The 25,063-nt window shown below is 36.2% G+C and overlaps 2 protein-coding genes across 4 annotated transcripts in view; both read left to right on the forward strand.

Moving 5' to 3' along the window:
* Positions 1 to 2,386: 2,386 nt before the first annotated feature.
* The window catches only part of LOC121375335 (methylmalonic aciduria type A homolog, mitochondrial-like), a 28,993-nt gene continuing 6,316 nt past the window's right edge, over positions 2,387 to 25,063 (forward strand). The window contains exons 1-5 of one of the 3 annotated variants that reach the window (XM_041502742.1): positions 2,387 to 2,434; positions 18,862 to 19,338; positions 20,559 to 20,681; positions 21,303 to 21,473; positions 22,160 to 22,246. In XM_041502742.1, coding sequence (XP_041358676.1) covers positions 18,924 to 19,338; positions 20,559 to 20,681; positions 21,303 to 21,473; positions 22,160 to 22,246 — 796 coding nt within the window. In that variant the 5' untranslated portion in view covers positions 2,387 to 2,434; positions 18,862 to 18,923. Of the gene's footprint in view, positions 2,435 to 2,484; positions 2,595 to 2,670; positions 2,820 to 18,861; positions 19,339 to 20,558; positions 20,682 to 21,302; positions 21,474 to 22,159; positions 22,247 to 25,063 lie in introns of those variants that run through there. The other 2 variants (XM_041502743.1, XM_041502741.1) reach the window with 2 other exon arrangements.
* LOC121375334 (amidophosphoribosyltransferase-like) lies at positions 8,389 to 11,034 on the forward strand. The gene has a single exon (XM_041502739.1). It carries the CDS (start codon positions 8,438 to 8,440, stop codon positions 9,911 to 9,913), a length of 1,476 nt encoding a protein of 491 aa, XP_041358673.1. The 5' UTR covers positions 8,389 to 8,437; the 3' UTR covers positions 9,914 to 11,034.

Genomic DNA, 25,063 nt, shown 5'->3' on the forward strand with positions numbered 1-25,063 from the left:
TTTTGGGTGGGGTTTGTTTTTGGGTGGGTTTTTTTTCGGGGGGGGGGGGGGTATCAATCACGAAAACGCACGCACTGCATCATTGTTGAAAGGGAGTGCTGTCGGGTTTCTTCCCGTAGTATGTGCATTAGTGGTTAAAATTCGAAATATTTGTTATCTGCGAACTCAAAAAAAAACCTTAAAAAAATCAATGTAACGTATTTAAACTCTATACGGTGGTAGACAAAAAATAAATAATTAAACAAATAAATAAATAAAATCGTGTTTTTGTTTAGTTATCATCTCTGACGGCAGAGAAAGACGGTAACCTTTCAAATGTCAGTCTAGCTTTCGAATTGCAGAATACTCGGGCTAAATAGAACATAAATTGCTGGTACTTCATAATGATTTAATGAAATAATAATGATAATCATCACCATGACCATGTGGCTACAAAACGATTGTGTTTCAAACCATGGCACGGTATGGGTACCAGACGTTTCTCCCCACAGCCAGTTCGCCCCAGTCAATTCGCCCCCAGTCAGTTCGCCCCCAAATAGGATGTCAGTTCGCCCCCACGTGCATAACCAGTTCGAACCTATAAAGGTACCAGTTCGCCCCCAGTCATTTCGGGTCATGTTCCTGGCCTGGAAAGTCATGAAATTTTTATATTGGTCATGGAACGGCCTGAGTGTAATAAAGTTCTGTTCTGATATATCCATACGTGTTTGTTTTGTGTTGAATACGAATGTCTGGCTAGGGAGGTCAGGTCAGGTCATAGGGTTTTACGTGCACTTCAGAACAAGCTGTTGTAGCGCACGGCTGTCACGGGCACAAGAGCGCGTCCATGACAGACAGACAGACAACTCATTTTACGTGCCCCTATCCACGAAGGTTCAGGCACGCCCACCACGGATTTAGCCTCTGACTTCGCCAGTGACTAACTCCGGAGCAGGGGGGGGGGGGTAAGTTTGAGGTGGGCGGAATTTGGAAAAAAGCCATTTAGTAAGGTCAACGCGAGCGCGGACCAAATAGCAGACACTTCGCAAACTTGAAGTACACCGAGTGGGAGCCGTGCTCTGATTGGCTGAATTTCGATTCCTCGGCGAAGCCTGTATTTTACCTAAGTCTACAAAGAGTAACTGCATCCAAATACATGTCCGGACTCTAAAATTTAACCCAAAATAGTTAAGACTGCTCAGTCAAAAGGTTTTAAAGGTGATTTTGAGCAATTGAACGGGCGCCAAAATACAATGCGTTAGACTATTTATAAAAAAAATAAACATAAGAATTTTGAACTGCTTCTAAAACGTTTAAAGTCTAACTAGCCCAGTAAAGGAGGTTGGTACCTGTCCTAGGAAAGGTTGGTGTCTAGGGGGATCCGATGTAGTCGGTGGTCTCAAGATGCTGGAGGAACTGCCGGTAATCGGAGTCTGCTAAGGTCTTGGTGATTGGACGGTAGTGTGGACCCGCGACGGTTTTGAGGACTCGGTGTAATGCCGGGTTGACCCGGTGTACGTGACTCGATATTCTAATAAGCTTCCGTATGTGGCAATTAATCCCCCCAGGTGGGGGGGGGGGGGTAATTGCACAGCGCACTCGACAACGTGTTGCTGGATTGGCTGCATAACTGGAATCGCAAGAATCGACTGCAAGAATCGACTGCGTCCATGACAGGCCAGGCTAGGCTGGTCGTATGCGCTTTTATGGCCATTATCGCGTGTTAACCTGTTAACTGTAATCAGTCAGTGTTTTTTTGAAGATGATCATCTTTTTTGATGTTTATGGTCACTAATTAGTGGCCAAATGAACCCCCGTAATAATCCCTCAGTTAGAATAATGCTCACCATAAGAGGCCATATCGAATTGCTGTTCAAAGCCCTCTTAGGTGTTAGCCGAATATGCATAATCAGCATCAAGGTTTTGTAGCTGATTAACCATTGTTTTATTTATTTCTTCTTAAAACAGATCATATCTGGCAGGAATGGATGTTTTAATAAATGTTGATTAACCATTGTTTTATTTCTTTCTTCTTAAAACAGATCATATCTGGCAGGAATGGATGTTTTAATAAATGTTGATGATGTGTTTTGTGAATTTGTGAAAAAATGTCGGTGTCTACGCTTATTCAGCACCCTACGTTTAATTACATCTGAAAAAATATAACCCCGTATTACAATTCTCATGATTCATGATCAGTCCAAATTGTAGAAGGACAACAACCCCTCCCCTCTAAGAAAAGGAACACACACAATTCAGACACACGAACACACTTTAACATCCTCTAAAGAAACAGTACAATAATTGTTTAAAAGTAACAACTAATTGGGGGTGAACTGACAAATATTTGGGGGCGAACAGGCAAACAGTTGGGGGCGAACTGGTACATGGGGCGAACAGGTCAAACTGACCGGGGGCGAAGTGGCTGGGGGGCGAAACGTCATGGATTCGCAAGGTATAGCGGACAGAGACTGTTAGAGGTGGGGCTACAGGCTTTGGGGCGAGTTGACCTGCTACAGGGCCTATTTATTAACTCGTCCTCCCGAGGGCAAGGGTCCAATATTGATAAAATGGTTAGAGTTTAGCCTGAGATACCTTGCAGTAATAACAGTACGGTACGTAACGTACAGAGTGGAATTTCGCCAAGCAGCAGCATTCGGACCATTTCGTCCGATTACGGATTCTCCGGTTTAAGTCGTGTAATTGGCCGAGGAGTTCCGAGTATAAGTGGCAGACGGTGCCCTACACTTTGGAATAACCATTAAATGTTCTATATTAGTTATCTGGTATATAATCATATCACAAAAGAGGAAGTGGTCTACCCAGGATATTATAAGAAGGTACCCCTTACTTATTTTGTAAACTAGAATACCCAGCACGTGTTTTCACCGGTTCTCCACGCCCGCTTCAGTTCAATACTTATTTTGGCAAACTCTCATGTGACGCAAATTAAAGTCGCAGATTGTAGTTTCAATGTTTTGTTAAGCTACAAACCTGAAACACATCAGAATAAACTTTAAATATAGTGAAACTTGAGTCTGTGACACAGAATCGGGGAAATATAAAAAATACTCTTAGCTCTAGCTCGTCTCCATAATCGTTACTTCTCAGAGGTACGTGCGTTTTTAGGATGATAAAAAAGAGAGCAATTCGTGTTATTACAAATGCCAGGATGACCAAAAACATGCTGGATGTACAGAAATGTATAATTTAAACAATAAAATGCCAATCATGAAGGTCAAAGTTTTAAATGAAGTGAAAACTATTTGGTACTTTTTAAAAACTAGGGTCTGTTGCTTTAACTTTAGCTGTAATTTTATAGTTTTTAAGAATTAACTAACTAAAGTAATCATCCTCATTATATACTAACACATGATGAAAATGCAAAAACAACTTTTCATTGCAAATAACGACAAACTATTAATGAATTGATGGATAATGTAATATGACATTAATGACTGGTATTCATGAGATACATTCACATGGAAACATGGCCAGTTATCATCAGTAATCGAGTTGCATTCGTAATAGAAAAGTTCAACCCCCCATATCAAGGTCAGTATCTGGTGTGTCCACCATTGGCCTGTGAGCATGCGTGAAGATGACAGGGAAAGGATTGGCACAAACATCTCAAATAAGCCACAGGAATGTTCCTTCACTCCTCCTGCAACGCCTGTGCAAGCTCAGCGATGTTACGCGGTGGTGACGTACACGGCGTCCTAACTCATCCCACATGTGTTCATTTGGGTTCAAATCCGGTGAAACGGCAGGCCAGTTCATAACAGTGATACCGGCTTATTGCAGGAATGCCTGGGTAATTCTTGCAGTATGTGGACAGGCATTGTCTTGTTGAAACAGAAAGGGACCTCCTGGTCTTCGGTGACAGCGCAAAAGTGGCTGGAGAACTGGTCTTAGAATAACGTCAACATAACGCTGGGCTGTAAGGGCATTGTGGACAATGATGAGATAACTCCTGAAATCACAGTTGATTGCCCTCCCATACCATCAGACAACCGCCGCCAACCCGATCACGTTCCCTCACACATGCATCAGCTTACCGTTCATGGAGTCTCCTGTACACACGTGCTCTTCCAACGGCAAAGGAGACAGAAAAACGGGACTCATCTGAGAAAACAATGCTCCGGTAAAAGGCTGGTGGATGATTACCATTCTGGAGAGCAAACTGTAGTCTCGCAGCACGATGTCGCAGTGTCATGATATTACCGTTGTACGGGCGTCTGCATCGAGTCCAGCTGTTCTGAGTCTACGGATGACCGTCATCAGATGGATATGCCTTCCATGACATCCTATCGTGTTGCTTGCTTTCATCATCGCATTTCTGAACCGGTCACAGAGGTGGTGTCATCGAATCTGCCGATCTTGGAGTGGGGTCGTAACAGGACTTTGACCAGGTCGAAATTAATGAAGTGGCGACAGCGGGTTTGCTCTTTCTATCTGTGTGGTCCTTTTAAGACCATATGTCTGATGCCATATAACCGTAAATAAAATGTGTTGAGTGCATCATAAAATAAAACATTTCTTTCTTTCTATAATTTTTAGAAAGTAAGAAGGAAGGAAGGAAATGTTTTATTTTACGACACCCTCAACACATTTTATTTACGGTTATATGGTTAAGGACATATGGTTATAGAGAGGAAACCCATGGCACTGTCTCCACTTCATGGGCTATTCTTTTTGGATAGCAGCAAGGGATCTTTTACATACACCATCCCACAGACAGGATAGCACATACCACAGCCTTTGATATACTAGTCGTTGAGCGAGAGCTGTACCACTGAGCTATGTCCCGTCCCCTAGAAAGAAAGAGAACTGTTCGAAATTTGTCAAAGTACATACAACACAGTTTCAGTGATTTCAAACCCATAACCACAACCCCTGAAATTGCCCACAGAGATTCTTTGAGTATGAGTGTGAAAATGGCAGGCAGTCTGATATGTTTATTTTCTAGATGGTATGTTGATGATAATTCAATTTTGCATATGCGCTTGGGAAATGAAAATTGTGACACGTATTTGTGCTTGGGGGGGGGGATTAAAAAAAAAAAGTCATTAAAAAAAAAATATAGCTATCGGTCTTAAAAAATTGGCCAAAAAAAGTATTTACTTGCCCTACATTGAAAAACACTAGCCGTGGTCTACCGTATTCTAGAAGCCCTGAAAATGTTTGATACCCAGTCGATGTTGATTAAACAGTGCACTGATATGTAAAACAAACACATTTTTGCTGATGAACATGAAGCCAGTTATTTTTTGATGATTGCCTAGCCCGATATTTTAAGGAACCAAGACAGTGAAATAATTATTAAAAAGGTAAGAAAGAAGAATGCTTTCTTTTAACAAGGAACAATATTTCACACAAACCATTGTTCTGTTCACATGTCGTTTACACAACTTTACATTGACACGAATTGCCAATCAGTTATATTGTGTAAGTAAAACTTTCAGTTTTCTAGAGTGAAAAATATCAGATTTTGGATCTTTGTTGCATGCAGCATAAAAGTAATCAATATTAATATTCCGGTAGCGAAGATACCTGTAACAAGCAACTGGTATATAAATTTTACACTGTTTATTTACTGATTTACAATAAAATAGTTTTAATTTGTATTTTATTTTATTTCAACTTAACTGATCAGCAGGAGATACTGTATTTGTAATTAAAATGCAAATCCAATGCAAATTTGAGTTAATGGATTAGGTGCCATACATGTACATACAACCAGTTGGCATAAATATATCAAATATAATTCACAAAACTGAACATTCAAATAATCAATTACTGCAATCTACAAAAATCATGTGAACCAACTGCCAGTTTGAAATATTGTCCCCTGTTTTAACATGTACTATGTGTGCTGGTACATAATAGCTTTAAACGGTGGCTTTATACTGAATTTCTGTTAATTAAATCACATACATACATGTCAATTTTAATGACTAATTACACTCATTGATTTCAAGGCCTGTATTGCTATGACAGTTAATTGGAAACAAAATCAGCATCAGGCTTGTTCTTGCATATATCCAAAATCTGTTACATAATATTTGTTCTGAATGGCTCAGTAACTGTGGCTTGATAGTACAGTGCACTTGAAGAACAGGACTGGTAGATGGGGGCTGTATGTTTATTGGGTCCTAGATAAGAATATTTATCACACATGTATGTATGTAGCAGAATTTGAAGGTAAGAATATATTTCCTAATATGTGTATCAATAATTATTACTAATTGTACTTTTTAAAGCAAAGACTAACCTGGCTCACAAAGTCGAGGTATCTGTAGTCCGTCCACGGGAAACACCATTTTTCGTACTGTGGAAAAGACTACCGTACAAGTTATTTATTTCTGAGCCGATTGTTTTCTAAACTGGACACAAAAATAGTATTTTTTGTTAAATAACAAATAATTCCAAAACACTTTTACTTTTCTTCTTACATCAAACAAAACTGAAATTATTTTTAAAAAGAAAGAAAAAAAAAGTGTTTTTTGTCAGTAATACCAGTTTGGCTTTTTTACATGAATAGAAATTGTGAAAACATTGATCAAGATATAACTTAACAACAGCAATATACTCTCCCTTATAGTGATGTGAGAATAACAAAAAATTTCTATTTCTATATGCAAATGAAATATTGTGAAAACATTTGTCAAGATATACATTTGTGTAACTTAAAAACAGCAATACTCTCCCATATAGTGATGAACTTTGTCTAGTCATACATTTTGTAGAGTTTGACATTCTTATTTCTCGACTTGTTTTATCTTACACAAGTACAACATTATTGTATATATAGACACATTAACTAAAGAATAATCAAATATAGTTTATCAGGATGAAAATTGAAAATTTTTGTTATTTCCAAAACAGTTTTCCTTTCTCTTTTTTTAAGTCGAGTCAGACATAAAATTTTAACTGAATGTCATAATTATTTCAAGAACAACTTGCTCAACACCTTCATGAATATGTTCATCAGGGTTGAAAATTAACATGAAAGTCATGGTCGCCAGCAGTTAGGGCCGGTTGAAGAAAAATCTTACTGGCCCTGCTCACAATCAAAACTAAAACTAGAATGTTTTTTGTTGAATAATACACACATGCTCACCGTATATATAGTCCAATTGCGTCAAAAGAAAACCGATGAATTGGCATTTAACTTTATAATGAATAAAGTTAAGATTCATATAAAAAAAACATGTTATTATAAGTTTTAAACCATTACCAACTCAAAAAAAGAAAGAAAAAGAAATCCAGAATTAAAAATGTTTTTGCTTTACAAAGTACTGTACCATTAAATAATACATATTAAATCTCATTTTTGATATGGGGTGAAGGCAAAATGCTAGAACAGCCAAGGTATTGACTTGCATTGTATCTGAAGTAACCAATAATGCAGTACAAAGAGACTAAAGGTAGAACTGCACATGCTTTAGTAAACTAGTCTGGGAGTGGCGGTCCTCTTTGTGGTAATGCAAAGAGTGATGCATGGAGTAAACTTTGTGGCAATGCAAGAGAGGTGACATTCTCAGTAAATGATTTCCTCTGGAGTGGCTGTTTTCCTAGGCTATAGATGAGGCACTAGATAGAGATACGTGGAATCATCAACTAATTTTGCCAAATGCCCATTTCGGCATTTGACTCTGCTTTGTGCAAAGGTATGACCCTGATCATGTATTACAGTTTTGTCATTCAGATTACCTTGGATATTCCATCAAATGCCATAAAACCTGTATTGAAAAACGAGTTAACCTATGCAGTTTGATAGTAATTTGTAGCTAATTTTTGTTTTAATTTACACTAAACTTTTAACCCCAATAAAATATTATTTGAGATGGTATGGGTTTATTACTTAATAAATTAAATGTTTTTACATGAATGTTACCTTTATTCATTATTTTGGCACTGTAAAAATATAGAACATGTTCTGTGTCTTCTGCTGCCAGATTTGTTGTGTGTTTTGTCACATTCAATTCAGTTTCAGTGTGTTTCTTTTACAACTGGTACCATACTCACCAGACCCTAAAATTGATGGTCGCCCAATGGATTACCTTTGTAAAAATCTTAGTCGCCCTTAAAGGTCACCACGGTTCATACATGTGTTTGTATTTCTTTAATAAATAGTTAAAACCATATACTGTACATGTACCTGATTACCTATATATATATGTATCATGAGCTGATAAAATGTGTATATAATTTTTAATTTTGTTTTACACAGTGTCTTTTCTTTTACTAATACATTCACTAAAATCATGCTCCTGAAATTGAGCAAGATGTAGACTTAATTGTTTTACAGGCAAAGGATTTCCTTTTGTGAGGTTTTAGCTAATTCATTAACTTTTTACATTGTCCATATGATGACAATATCTTTTCTGTTTTCTAGGTTTCTGATCAAATCCTTTTCACTGAATCCTACAGTGCATGTTGAAGTGATCACAAAATGGATGAGATGAAAGATGCATGTGGAGTTTTTGGCTGTGTAGCTGGCGGCAACTGGCCCTCCCAGCTCGACGTTGCTCAAATTATACATCTGGGTCTGATTGGTTTGCAACACCGAGGACAAGAAAGTGCTGGCATTGTCACAACTGATGGAGAATCGGGTAAATTTCGACAGAAGCGGGGCATGGGTCTGGTCGGCTCTGTATTCTCTGAGGATGATCTGCTGAGACTGAAAGGAAACCTGGGTATAGGCCACACACGGTACTCAACCCAAGGTGTCTCGGACTTGGTGAATATTCAACCTTTCACTGTGGAGACGATCCATGGGCTGATATCTGTTGCTCACAATGGAGAGCTTGTTAATGCTCCAGCCCTGAAGAAGAAGCTTCTGCTACACGGAGTTGGACTCTCAACTACCTCAGACAGCGAACTCATCACCCAGCTGCTCACACACACCCCAGCTTGTGGTGAGCCTAATGGTGTCAACTGGGTGGGACGCATTCAGAAACTGATGACCGAGGCACTGACTGCTTACTCTTTGGTTATCCTGCACCAGGATAGAATCTATGCCGTTAGAGACCCGTTTGGGAACCGTCCCCTGTGTATTGGCAAGCTGGTGCCTGCAGTGGCTTTTACCAGTAACCACACAATAACAGATCAAGACATCGATGGATGGGTTGTGTCTTCGGAGTCCTGTGCTTTCCATGCTATTGGTGCGAGGTATCACAGAGAAGTTCTCCCTGGAGAGATTGTCGAACTGAGCAAAGACGGTATTCGGTCGTGTTACATTGCAGAAAGACCTGAAGCAAAGAAGTCAGCATTTTGTATATTTGAATATGTGTACTTTGCGAGGCCAGATTCAACTTTTGAAAATCAGATGGTTTACACTGTCCGGCAGAGATGTGGCAAACAGCTGGCACTGGAGGCCCCTGTGGAAGCTGACCTTATTAGCACTGTCCCCGAGTCGGCAACACCAGCTGCCATGGCATATGCCAAACACTTACAGATCCCTTACATGGAGGTTTTGTCCAAGAATCGTTATGTTGGACGGACATTCATACAGCCGAGCATCAGACTGCGGCAGCTGGGTGTGGCAAAAAAATTTGGACCTTTGACTGAAAACTTCCGTGGCAAGCGCATTGTTCTCGTAGATGATTCCATTGTCCGTGGCAACACCATGGGCAACATTGTGAGACTGTTGAAATCCTTTGGGGCCAGCGAGGTCCACATTCGTGTGGCTTCTCCACCAATCAAATTTCCTTGTTACATGGGAATCAATATTCCAACCAAAGAGGAACTAATTGCCAATCAGATGCCCATAGAACAAATTGGGTGGTATTTCGGAGCAGACAGCTTGCAGTACCTGTCGATTGAAGGGCTGCAGAAAGCAGTGGAGGAAGGCATAAAAGATGACAAAGAACAGGGTCACTGTATAGCTTGTCTTTCAGGGGACTATCCTGTTGTACCAGATTGGTAATGTCTACCGAAATTCATTACAGCAGTCCATGACTGGACATTGATATTGGCAGACAAGGTGAAAAAACAGATTTCCAGATTTTAGCACTACTTACATACTGTTTCTGTACATTTTTGTGATAAACAGTTCACAGCAACCTTCTTTTCCGGATTCTTTGTTTAATGTCATTCTCATCTCTATATTGGGTATACGGGTACATGTATAAAGGATGATTACTGTCTGTGCAATCATGACTTATATTATCCATGACAAAGAAGGGTCAATTATGATGGTCACAATTGAGGAATATACAGAATCTTGTCATGTATGCGAAATGATCATAGTCTTACATTTATAATGTTGTGATGATATACCTCTATACATTGTGTATAACGTGTGTAAATTGTGATGACAAGTGTACAATATAAATATTATTCATGAACAATATGTCATTAACAATATTCATGAGATTGTTTCTGTGAGGTTGTTTGTTGATGAAAATAGTTATAATCTTAATTTGTATTATATAGTCACACATGTTGATGATTATTGACATACATGGAAGTAGCAAATCCTTGTAATAACTTAATCAGAATCCTTGTAATAACTTAATCAGATGTTAACATGACAAGTAAGTTATATACTATATGTATTATGGTACACATTCAGGAAAAATATGTAGTTATTTCATGTACTTGTAGATACTTGTGATATATATGTACAATCATGTATGTTACCTGTTTGATTTTTGGCAGCTGCCCATTCATGATGAGTTGAAAAATAATGTTTGTAGTTGATCAATATTCATATAAAGTTGTGATAGGCTTTTATAAAGTGCAAGTTGTTTTCTTTGTTAAACAGTGATAGTGAATACAAGTATATGTTTTTTATTTCCACCCAGGCAAATGGGCAACATTGTTATTGATTTCAGGAACAAATCATCAGTATGTATTTTATCAACCACAACTGTTCATTGACAAATTATGAATCACTGATAAAGAAAGTAAAGGAATATTTGTTTAACCAGACCTCAGGCTCAACACATTAGAAAAACTGACTATATGATGTCTATCAAGTAACATGTAACGAGAGAGAGAGACAGACTGATTAACTACTGCCATAAAGGTTACTTTTATAGAAAAGCAGGCCCATAGGACCCTACCCCCCCCCCCCCCCACACACACAGACACCTCCAACACACACACACACACACACACTTGTGGGACAAAAATGTAAAATTTTTGGTCCCACTCAATGAATGCAGATAAGAATCTTGCTTGTGCCCCTTCCCCACTAAAGAAGGGATCATTTGTGTGCACTTTTCCATCAACATCACACAATAGAACACAATCTTAGATACACCAGCTGTGAGACACTGGCTGGGGGTGAATAGTCAACTGCATGCTGTGGTGTCGTTAAACATTCATGCATTCATTCTGTCACCTGCAGTGATACAAACATTTTACCACATCGACTTGTCTACCATTGAATAATTTTTGGATCTGATGGGTGATGATATTTATTTCATCTATAGTCATGTGATTCACAGTGGGGATTTTTTAAATTATTTTTTTCATTATTAGGTGTTTTTTAAAGGCATTTTATTAATATGTTATGTCATGTGTTGGTTGCTATTTTGTTTCCAGAACACTTTGCCTTGCTAATATTGTGATAGGATTGTCATGCTTCATGCATGTACAAGTGTTTTCATGTTAAAAGCAAATGAAGTTTTCTTTTTCTTTTTATCTGATATAATACATTTACATATAGGTTGTGCATGTATTGTAAAATCATCTTGAAAATATTTTTAATGGAATATTTGAGATAATATTTGGGATAGTTTAAACTGAAGATCTTTTGTTTGTGTTGAAACCCTATCAGAGAAATGACGATTGATGTCAAATGCATTTTAAATTTTATTTGTGTATATGTATACCATATTGAAATTGTACTGTGTAGCATTTATGTCAATTTATAGCAATAATATACATTTCTTTAGATATTTTGTACAACAGCATTAAAATGGTGTACAACTTACTTGAACTTTGAGAAAAGTTCAAATTCACAAATAGTACATTTAATTTCAATTTATTTTCATGCTTATATCCAATTTAAGGTTCAAGCACACTGTTTTAGGTACACACCTCAGCTATCTGGGCTGTCTGTCCAGGACAGTGTGTTAGTTGTTGGTGGTTAGTGGTTAGTGAGAGAGAAGAGGGTGTGGTGGTCTTACAGTTACACCTACCCACTGAGTCGTTAAAACTGGCTTTGGGTGGGAGCCAGTACTGGGCTGCAAACCCTGTTACTTGCCTTATGTCCGATGGCTTAACCACAACACCACCGAGGCCGGTATATAGTACACATTTCTGGGGGAAGGGGATTTCCACCTGGGTGAGTTGGAGTATAAACATTACTCCGGCACAGTAATTTAGTGTCTCTTCCAACTAAGCAAAATGGGAACATTTAAACTAAAAAGGGCAAGTTTTCATATTTTTCATTCATTAAATTAAAATTAATATTTAAAAAAAACCTTGAGCATAAAATGGTTGAATACACTGCACTTTTACACAGAACATACATGTACATGAACCACAGCATTTGATATATCAGTCATGGGTCAGTGGTTGGTACAGGAAAGAAAGGAATGTTTTATTTAATGATGCACTCAACACATTTTTATTTACGGTTATATGGCGTCAGACATATGGTTATGGACCACACAGATTTTGAGAGGAAACCCGCTGTCGCCACTACATGGGCTACTCTTTCCGATTAGCAGTAAGGGATCTTTTATTTGCACTTCCCACAGGCAGGATAGCATAAACCATGGCCTTTGTTGAACCAGTTATGGATCACTGGTCAGTGCAAGTGGTTTACACCTACCCATTGAGCCTTGCGGAGCACTCACTCAGGGTTTGGAGTTGGTATCTGGATTAAAATCCCATGCCTCAACTGGGATCCGAACCCAGTGCCTACCAGCCTGTAGACCGATAGCCTAACCACGACGCGACCGAGGCCGGTGGTTGGTACGGGAAACCCCCAATATATCTGTAGAGGCAAACATTCAACAAACTGAGCTGAATGCTGCCCCCTCACTGGTGGCATTAAACAAAACAAAACAAAACTTCATATTTCCACAGCAGTAAATGCAGAAGAACACATACATGTACAGTGTCTGTTATACATTTATGATGGGATACTGGTTTAAAGGGGACATTGTGCAAAAATTATTTTGATTAGCTTAGGTTGGCGTGAGTATTTTTTCACTAGGTATCAATATTTTGCATAGAATACACTACAGTTGAGTGTCATATACTTATTTGTCTTATTTTATAGTACACTAGTAATAAAAAGAGTACATGTTTTTAACATATCGGTAAAATATTACAATATATATATATATATATATATACATGTATATATATATATATATATATATATATATATATATATATATACATGTATATATATATATATATATATATATATATATATATATACATGTATATATATATATATATATATATATACATGTATATATATATATATATATATATACATGTATATATATATATATATATAGTTTTATTTGTTGTTTTCCTGGCATATTTTATAGTGATAACTTCTACCTTTCATTTATATCTCTGGCTATTGACAATTAAAAACTCATAATCTGTTTGTTATATACCAATACAAGGCATGTTTTATGTATTTTACTGAAATAAAATATGTAATTGCTAAAGGGGTATTATCATGCGATTAGTCATACAGACTTGTCACATGCGATCAAACTACTGTGAGAACACCTAAATTGGAACGACTTTAGTCTTATATACGTTTCAATTTTTAACATTCCAATTCCATACAAAAAATTGCATAATGAGAACACCGCTTAATCAGCATTGATTACAGAATATAACTTTTTTACTTCTTATTTACATGGTAACATTTTGAATAATGACATTGGAACTAAAGTTATCCATAACAAAATGCTAAACAACAATATAGGTTTGTAACTTACATGTATATATTATGTTCTCAGGGATGTTTTTAATTGTAACTTACTTATTCATAACATTTATTATTTTTATATTAATACATTTTTGTTTTTTTCTTTCCATATTTTTATATTGTGCATATACCTTTATTATAATGTGTGTCCTTTCAATTGGTGGCTGAACAAAAACCCACTCAAAAATCCTTACAAAACGTCTTCCTTGGGTTTTTTTAACATGTATTTAATGTCAAATGTTGGGTTTTGTGCAAGTTTGAACATTCAAGTATATTTTTATTATTAAAACGGGTGGTTTTGTTTTGTTTTTGTTGTTTCTTAAAATAGCTGTCAGTACTTATATATATTGGTTGATGGTCAATATAATCTATTGGTTGCTGTGAAATACATGAAGGATTTAATAGTGTTTTGAGCAAATGAACTTTTTTAAAAGGCAGAAATAGTAACTTGCCTAATGAGAATAAGAGCTGAATAATTTAAGCTTATTTTCCTTAAACACAATTATTCATTGTAAATACACGTATACATGTATGTCAAAAACAGGCTTTGTAAATTGTGTCCTAAATGTTAAAATAGATGTAAAAATCCACTTTTGATTAGCTCCAATTTTTGTTGATTGTGTAATGAGCAGTGAATTTTTATATTTTAATTTTTTATTTTTTAAAAATCTTTTTTTGAGGGGGAGAGGTGGAGTAATCCACTATCATGATCTCATTACTTGTTTCAAAATATATGTTGTAACAAAGGTTTACACATTTGTAATTTTTTAGTACTAAGGTTTTCACATTTGTAATTTTTTAGTACCCGGTACTAAGGTTTACACATTTGTAATTTTTTAGTACTAAGGTTTACACATTTGTAATTTTTTAGTAATTTTTTAGTACTAAGGTTTACACATTTGTAATTTTTTAGTACTAAGGTTTTCACATTTGTGATTTTTTTATTTTTTTTCATTCTGATATATTTTCACTCTATCTACATTTCAGTCTGTACATATTTTTATGGTCTGTATCTGTTTTGTATTCCACTATTGTTTTAATATTAATATTTATTTTTTTCCTGTGTTTTTTTACCTTCAGTGCACAATTATTTGACAATTGTATGTTATTTTTTTTGTTTTATTATCTATTGACAGTATTTAATAAATGATTTGAGACTTTTTTTTCTTTTGTTTTCATTTAAACAATTTATACAGTAAAACCACAAATTTAATTTCTAGGGAATTAAAATACATGTATTTGTAAATATATTAATATATAACATCAGTTATATTTGCAAATTTCGTATTTCAAATTTTGTAATTATCACACCTTAGTTACATTGTTTTGTTGCATCTAAATTATTGTTTTGTTGCATCTAAATTATTGTACAATCAGTCGGATCAAAATGGTTGAATTGCCTTTAAAAGATGGGTTTACTTACATCAAGTTACATGCCCTAAATGGAATTAGGTTTTGTCCATTTTCAAAACTAGTGCCATTTATCTAATAAATCAAAAGGCCTGATATGATATCTTTTCTGTAGTAAAATGCATATAAAAATACCTTGCTAATTTTATAATGGGAGTAGCCTATGTTGCGATAGTGGATTTCCTTTCTGTCTAAAGTTCTTTTGACATGTTTTGAAATAACCATATGTTAGACACCAAATAGCCATGATTATAGTTTAAAATGTCTTGTTAAGTATTATTTTCCTTTTCTTCAAAAGTCAATAAAACTGGGTCTCATTTGAAACAATAAGATCAACCTGAATTGGGCACATTCAAACATACCGTTACAGGTGTGCTGAGTCTAACCTGCGCATGAGATTGCAGGCTATAAAAGTGACATGCTACCATTTAACATTGTGACATATTTTTAGCCAGGAGATTGCTACTGGTAGTAATTCTGGTATTTTGCCATAAAATGTGGGAGCTATAACATTGTGATTAATAGTAATGAAATGTTTCATTCAACACTGCAGTAGATGGCACAGTTAATCTGCTTGTGTTTCAATCTATACATGAAAACTTAAGTGATTGAAAAGAGTGAAATGAGTGTTTTGCTTCTGAACACACATTATTACCAATATTGTTAAAAATATCTTGTGGAGTTACACCCCACTAGAACAGAAAGGGTGATGTAATACCTCAATGTCATGTGTTGACAGCATATAACTGGTACACCAGAATGTCATATTCGAGTTCATTGACATAAATTAAAATTGATTATGGGATATTAAATGAGCTACCGTTTCATACATGATATGAAATGAAAGCTTGTTTAATATCCTATAATTACTCAATTTTAATGAAACTTTAATTTTTTTAGATACTGTAAATCATAACTGGTTGACCTTTTTTTTGTCACATCTCAGTGAAATTGAAAAGAAAGTGAATGGTTTTTGTTTTGTTTTGTTTAATGACAACATAGCACATATAGTTATTGTCACACTAAGTGGTATTTACAGTATGAATGCATGTTTTAGCATAGGTGGTACACTAGCAATCATATCAGGTGAGGAATATTGAGAACAATGTTGGGTTAGTGGACATGTTACACAATAGGATTGACCAAATTATTCATTAAGGGCACGGAACAAAACAATTGATAATAATTCATACATGTATATAGTGAATCAGTGATATGAGGAACAAAGTTTACCCAAACAATTGATAATAGTTCATACATGTATATAGTGAATCAGCGATATGAGGAACAAAGTTTACCCAAACAATTGATAATGGTTCATACATGTATATAGTGAATCAGTGATATGAGGAACAAAGTTTACCCGAACAATTGACATGGAACATTGCTGCATTAAATGGTCAACAATTATTTTATAAAAAAATCATGTGGTTTTTATTCAAAGCATCAATAATGCTTTTTAAGCAGTCATAATGCATATTATCCACTCCTCTTGAGCGATAAGTCACCACTAGCCTAACATGATTTAGTGATTTTAAAATGTTTTTAATAATAATAATAATATAATAAAATATATTTAATTTTAAGCATCAACGTTCTATACATTTCAAGATTTTTATTTTGTATCATCATGTAGCATATTGATGATAAAAAAACCCTATAGTATAGTGCTATAAAAATGTCATAATACATAACGTAATAGTCCTTGTACACACCAGTGTATAAGGCAGGTAAATGAGAAGCCAACTCCTCTAGTCTTGGACACATTCACTGGGAAAATTTGGAGAATGTGCCCAAGACAGACATGCTTGAATCATCAGTGGATGTAAGCATGTGTCATATAATTGATCGATTGTTTCAACTCTCTTTTAGTAGTTTTATTGACTAGTCTGGAATGAGCTTTGTGTTCTGTCCAAGGAAAGGAAAAAGTTACTTGCAATATTTTAATGACATTTTTAAAACTATATTTAGGCTATTTTGTATCTACCCTATGGATATTTTGACACTTGATCAGGTGTAAGAAAGAAAACCACCTATCGAGAAAGTGACATGGGATATTTTATATGCACTTTCCTCATAGACTGGACAGTATATTTCATAGCCTTTGATATATAAATCATAGGACACTGGCCCATAGAGAGTGATCAATTCTGAAACCCATTGCACTTTAGGTGCATGCTCTACCACTGAATTACATCCCATCACCCTGTTCTGTCTAAGAGTTTGCCATGTAATATCTGCCACATAATAGCAGATTGACAACCCCATTACACCGTAGGCTAGCACCGAGTGATGCTGTATAACCAGACCACATGATTAACTTTAGTCTTCTTCAAACCCCTAGGTAACAGCAATCTTGTGGGGGTTTATGTTAAAGATGGGGTCAGCTGACCTACTAAAGGCAGATTTCACACTGTGTGTCTTCAAATAATACTTAGGGGTGTGATTCAGGACAATGTAGAGTGCTTATCTAAGGTGCGAAGTGTTAATTGCCCTCAATGGACTTCCATGTTTTTTCATCCCATCCAGCTTCTTATGACTGGTAACCTACAAAGGCCATGGTATGTACTGTCCTATCTATGGAAAAGTTGATTTAAAAGACTTCTTGCTGGTAGAAGTAGTGTTTGTGTCAGCAGCAGGTTTCCCTTTTTCTTCTCTCTTTCTACCAAGTGTTGAAATAACCATATATTGGGCACCAGATAACCATAGTTTAAAATGTGCTGAGGTCTTGTTAAACAAATATTCCTTTCATCTACTACAAGTTGTTTTTTCAACATGTTAAACCAGCTATACAAAATATCCATAATAAGTGGTATATGATGACTATTTATTGAATAAGTTTAAAGGTTTTGTTTAACAACACCACTAGAGCACATTGATTTATTCATCCTCAGCTATTGGATGTCAAACATTTGGTAATTCTGATATATAGTCTTAGAGAGGAAACATGCTACATTTTTCCATAAGTAGCAAGGGATCTTTTATATGCACCTTCCCACAGACAGAAATGCACATACCATGGCTTTTGATATATCAGTTATGGTGCACTGGTTGGAATGAGAAATATCCCAATGGGTTCGATCCTAGATTGACTGCTCATCAGGTGAGCGCTTTACCACTGGGCTACGTCCTGCCCCATTTCTTGAATTTCTTTAATAAAGTACTTTTTAAGAAAAATAACGTATATAATTTCAGGCAATATTTTGTAGCATCATTTAGTACAATTTCTCATTCCAGCCAGTGCACCACGACTGGTATATCAAAGGCCGTGGTACATGTATGTACCACCCTGTCTGTGGGATGGTGCATATAAAAGATCCTTTGCTGCTAATCGAAAAGAGTAGCCCATGAAGTAGTGACAGTGGGTTTCTCCTCTCAATATCTGTGTGGTCCTTAACCATATGTCTGATGCCATATAACCGTAAATAAATAAATAAAACATTTCTTTCTTTCTTTCTTTCATTTAGTACATGTACATGTAGGTCAGTTACCATACGCCTTTAACATTTTGTCAAGTAAAGTAACATGATATTGATTTGTAATTTCAGAAATGGCAAGGGCTCTAAGATCCATTTCCATATTCTCCTGACTGGCATGCAAGTCCTTCACCATGTTCCACGCCCCGTCTCTGCTACGTCAGTGTCACAGACAGCTAGGCCTACACATCCCCGAGGCCTACACATCAACTTATTCATGTATGTGGAGACTGTTTAAGAAACATTTCTTGGCATACAATGGACAGAGAAGATTACTTCATTTCACAGGTACAGCTGGAAAATATAAATCTCCTACGAAGACATTAGTGAGCAGTGTCCTTGGTGAACTAAGGGAAATGGACCCAAATGTAAAATCTCTGTATGAGGGACTGTTGGAAGGCAATCGGGCCAGTTTGGCAAAGGCCATAACTCTTGTTGAGTCTGTTCATCCAACACACCGAGAACAGGCCCAGGTTTTGTTGACAAAAATATTACATCATCAGAGAAAGCAGCAGAAGCACGCTTTAAAGGATTCTACTTTTAGAATAGGTAATTTATTTATGTGTATAATAGGTAATTTATAAAAGTATATTCATAGTAATAGAAAATTTATATATGTGTGTACCTATTACTTATAGGTAATGTATGTAAGTGTATAATAGGTAATTTGTATAAATAAATCATGCGCTGTTAACCTAATTAAATGAAGTATGATTTTCAAGACAGGAATCCTGACATCCGATTCCAACATTTAATCCTATTCATGAAAATCAATCAAATCCAGTCAGATTCTTTGAACAGCAATTTTTAGAACAAAACAAATTTAAATATCCAAATATCTGGAAACGTAATTATATCAGGCGGAAATAAGAGGAAACTTTAAATTCCATGTGTAGATAATAATTATTTATTACTATATTGGCATCAATTTCTGAATATATTTTGTTACATGTACTTAACATATTGTAAAAACAATTTTAAAAATCCATGGAAACAATTTGATTCTTGTGTAGCCAGAATCCAAATTGTGGAATTTAACAAAACATATGGGGCCTAGTAATAATAATAATAATAATAATTATAAAAAAAAAAGCAACCCAGACTGTATAGCTGGACTCATAACTCTTTTTCTTAAGGTGGGTGAGACATAGCCCAGTGATAAAGCGCTTACTTGATGTGCCGTTGGGTTTTGGGATAGATCCCCATTGGTGGGCCCATTGGGCTATTTCTCGCTCCAGGCAATGCACCACGACTGGTACATCAAAGGCCGTGGTATGTGCTATCTTGTCTATGGGATGGTGCATATAAAAATCCCTTGCTGCTAATCAAAAAGAGTAGCCCATGAAAAAGCGACAGCACGTTTCCTACCTCAATATCTGTGTGATCCTTAACCATATGTTCGATGCCATATAACCGTAAATAAAATTTCCTTCCTTCCTTCCTTTTCTTAAGTGAAGGGTGATAGATGGTATTAATGTAGGTTTATGATTTGGAAGGTCACTGGTGGGAAAATATGTTAAAACCCTGTCCTCCATCCTCTTGCATGGGATTGGAAAAAGATAATTGCACAAAAAGTAAGGTTTTAGAATTTTTCGCAGACCATACCTGATATATTAATCTGTTTTCAAAGTAAAAACAGTGAGAGGTCTTATTGGACATTTGGACAGTAAATAGGTTAAAGTTCTGTTTGTTAGATTATATTTAAAATATTTTAAAATTAAATTGAGTATAATTTTGCATTACAAGTATTTTTGTGTTTCTACTTGTAGGACTAACAGGCCCACCTGGTGCAGGGAAAAGCACGTTCATTGAATCTTTTGGCAAGTTTCTTACAGATCAAGGTCATCATGTGGCTGTTCTAGCAGTGGATCCATCATCTTCAACAACAGGAGGTTCACAACTCACTGCTAATTGGTTTTCTTTATATTTTAAAGTTAGAACGAGGGGATTTAAACTTTAAATGAACTGACCCTAGTTAGTAGGTGATGTAAAATATTTTGATGTGTTACGGTGTTTTTAAATTACACCATCCCTTTGAGTCATTATAGCTCATTCTGAGTGAGAGCTGGTACTGGGATTTGAACCCAGTACCTACCTAATGTCCATGGTTTAAAGACACCATCACTAAGGCTGATTAATATTACTATTGTGCAAAGAAAAAGGTGTTTTGTATACTCATATTACTCGAGTAGCTAAGCTTTTGTTGCCCATGGACAACCTTTAGGATTTCAGTGTGAAAATTAATAACAAAGTATTTTATAAAGTATTTATTTAAATCTCATTTTATAAAGACAAATCTAAAACATACCACAATCTCATAAATTCTTTGTTCATTAATTATTAAAAATATTTTAAAAAATAACTATAAAAACTCACTGCTGCCTAGTGATAAAACCGCAAGGGATCTTATATGTACACATTCACATAAACAGGATAGTACATTATATATATCCTTTCCTCATGTAAGAAACAAACCCACATAATTTTAAATAGTAAATCTTCTCTATATTCAGGATCATTGCTGGGTGACAAGACTCGAATGCCCGAGTTGTCACGTGACGAGAAGGCCTACATTCGACCCTCGCCTGCCTGCGGTTCTCTCGGTGGCGTCACTCGGACAACCAACGAGGCAGTTGTCCTGTGTGAAGGAGGCGGGTACAACATGATACTGATCGAAACAGTCGGTAAGCCCTGCACACGTTAATACTATAAAACTACATTTGTCTGGAAGAATGTAGTAATTAATACATGTATTCTTCCTGACAGTTGTACCAAATAGCCAGTATATATATTTCATGCTGTTGTGTCATTAAATATTCATTATTTAATTTCCTGTCAGTTATAAAGTCTGTTAAAGGATTATCCACCTCCTACATTATGCAAACCCATCAGTTTGTTTGAGTGGTTTGACATACATCGTTAATTGTAGCTTATGAGCCAGCAGCAACAGTGTTCATAAGGGTCATAGGTTTTGCCTGGTAAATCATGGAATGTTGATTTGGGTTATAAATGGAAAGACAAAATCTTAGTTCAGGCCAGATCTTCCTTACCTATCTCTATAGGATCATCAAACCTTGCATGCATGTACAACTTAGGATTTTGGTGTGTCGTGTACCATAACCTACCCTTTACGCATTACTGCATATTAAAGGAAACCCTTGTCTCGGCCATCAGATCCCTAGCTAGAAAAATGTAGGTTTCCTCAAGACTGTCAGAATTGTCAAGGGTCCAATAGCCGATGATTAATTATTAATCAGTGTGCTCTAGTGTGTGTCATTAAACAAAACTTTAACTTAAATTTGTTTTAACTTTAGCTGGTCTGTCATGGAGAGACCTGTAGGTAATAACATCAAGTGTTATTTATCTGTAGGTGTTGGCCAGTCTGAGTTTGTCGTAGCGGACATGGTGGACCTGTTCTGCCTAATTATACCTCCAGCTGGTGGAGATGAATTACAAGGTATGTATTTCACATACTTAAGCTGAATTATACACACCCGATCCTATTGCAGATTTTACTGCACTTACCTAAATCCTCTTATCCACCCTCTCTTTTTGGATCTTTCTACCCACCCCTTCCTTCAGATTCTACACACCTTCTTTCAAAACTGTTTCAGATCTTTCTATCTACCCTCTTAGTTCTTTCTATCCACCCTCTTAGATCTTTCTACCCACCCTCTTAGATCTTTCTACCCACCCCTTCCTTCAGATTCTACACATCTTCTTTCAAAACTGTTTCAGATCTTTCTATCTACCCTGTTAGATCTTTCTACCCACCCTCTTAGATCTTTCTACCCACCCTCTTAGATCTTTCTACCCTCCTTCTTAGATCTTTCTACCCACCCTCTTAGATCTTTCTACCCACCCTCTTAGATCTTTCTGTCCACCCTCTTAGATCTTTCTGTCCACCTTCTTAGATCTTTCTATCCACCTTCTTAGATCGTTCTATCCACCTTCTTAGATCTTTCTATCCACCTTCTTAGATCGTTCTACCCACCCTCTTATATCGTTCTACCCACCCTCTTAGATCTTAACATAACTGAAGGGGAAATGTTCTGGAGACTAGGAAAAAGAGTACTAGAAATAGAAATAAAGAGTGAGAGAAGGGGGAAAAAAACACTTTCTTGAAAGATACATAAGATCAATGAAATCTTAAAAAGAAAAGAAATTATAGAATGTTGAGATACATTTTCCGAACTGACGATATTTAGCATAAAAGTATGCTTATTAACATATTTGGATATTTTGTCATTAACAAGTTTATACATGAATTTATACAATTTGTTATAAGAACTGCTGCCAAGGTTACCACTGATCATCGAAGTCTTTATATAGGCAATTTTTATAAAATATATATTTTTCAATCTGTATTTTATCAATTATGAATCTTAGCATTGCATTTTTATTTAATCTGATCTTTTGTAATTTCATTATATATATATATATATATATATATATATATATATATATATATATATATATATATATATATATAATACTTTATATTAATAATCAACCAATTAATAAAACAATGCTTTTTTGTTATAATACCAAATAAAACCATGTTTTTATCCAATTGAAATTTTTCATCTTTTTTTAATGCCCATTCTTCTACTGCTTTCCATAGGACTTTAACTTTAGAGCACTCATAAAATAAGTGTTCTAGTGTTTCTGGCATAAGATGGGGAAAATCGCAAATATTAAAATCAAAATATTTTATTTTATTTTAAAATATATATGTAGCCGTTATCCTGTGTAAAATTTGTTATTTTTAGCTGAATATAATAATCTCCATACTTATTTGCTGTCATTAAACCTGTTATAGCTTGGAAAAGATGTATCTATTTCGAGTTTGATATTAGAAGTCTTCTTAACTAAGTAGCTTTTAACGCTGTTGTAAAATTTCTAATGTTTAGCATTTTGATGCCTCCATTTACATAGTCTTGCATTAGTACTTCTCTTTTGACTTTTTCTGGTTTGTTTTGCCAAATAAAATTAAAAAACATTTTAATTATATTTTTTGTTACTTGATCTGGCACATTTGGTAATGCTATTAATAAATGTGTTATTTTTGAAATTATTAAGGTTTTGATAACCACAATGCGACCCAGTAGAGTTAATTTTCTAATGGACCATTTCATCTCCATTAACTTCGGTTCAAAGTTAGCTTGAATAATTTCTTCTATATATACTACTCAAAAGAATTTAAGGGTCAGACGATATTTTCGACATTATTTTCTGAATGTCAATTATATTAGCTAGACCATAATGTCACGCATGGTATTGTTCCATTTTGACGAAAGTGAGTCTAAGCAACCCATACATGAATTAAAATCCACTGTCATTGACACTGTCGACTAGTTCTAATGGTGAAAACATGCTTACATTTGCACGTAAATTAGGGCGAAAGCAAAAGGTCTGCTAAGTGCCCATAACTTGCTTTTTCACAAAGCTCTTCATTTGCACGCTTTGCATGTGTATTCCATGTTCCCAGTGCTGAATTTCCATATAATTGGAGCTTGCGTTCGTGTACGGTGCACACTCCAAATTCGACAATGGTACGACGTCAACTGACTATCGAAGATCGAGGAAGGGCTATTGCTTGGCTTCAGGATGGCAATACGCAAAGAAATGTTGCTGTGAGACTTGGTGTCAGTCAGAGTGTCGTTGGCCGACTGTGGCAACAGTACCAAGCAACGAATTCTGTTCGAAATCGTCCACGTTCGGGAAGACCCTGAAGCACTACAAATAGAGAGGACCGCTACATCACCAATATGGCTCTACGTCAACGCACAAACACTGCACGCCGATTACGTGACAATCTGCGGACTGCGACTGGAACTCGAGTGTCTGATCAAACCATACGCAATCGTCTGAGAGCCAATAATCTACGCTGCCGTCGCCAGGCTGTTCGACCACCACTCCTACCACGTCACAGAACGGCCAGACGTCACTGGTGCACGCTTCATCTGTGGTGGCAACTTGTTCAGTGGGGTCGAGTGATGGTCACTGATGAGTCCAGGTTTAGTCTCCAGTTCAACGACGGTCGGGTTCGTGTCTACAGACGTCCTGGGGAGCACTTCGCTGACGTTAACGTTAGACAATGTCACCAGTTTGGTGGTGGCAGCGTCATGGTGTGGAGCGGCATCTCTATCCACCACAGGACCCCCCTCTATGTGGTGGGTGGCAATCTGAATGGAATCCGCTATCTGAATGAGATTATCCGGCCGTTGGTTCTCCCAGGCCTTCAGCAGATTGGCGGCGGGGCAGTTCTGCA

The sequence above is a fragment of the Gigantopelta aegis genome, chromosome 6, assembly GCF_016097555.1.
Source record: "Gigantopelta aegis isolate Gae_Host chromosome 6, Gae_host_genome, whole genome shotgun sequence".
NCBI classification, from domain to species: Eukaryota; Metazoa; Mollusca; class Gastropoda; order Neomphalida; family Peltospiridae; genus Gigantopelta; species Gigantopelta aegis.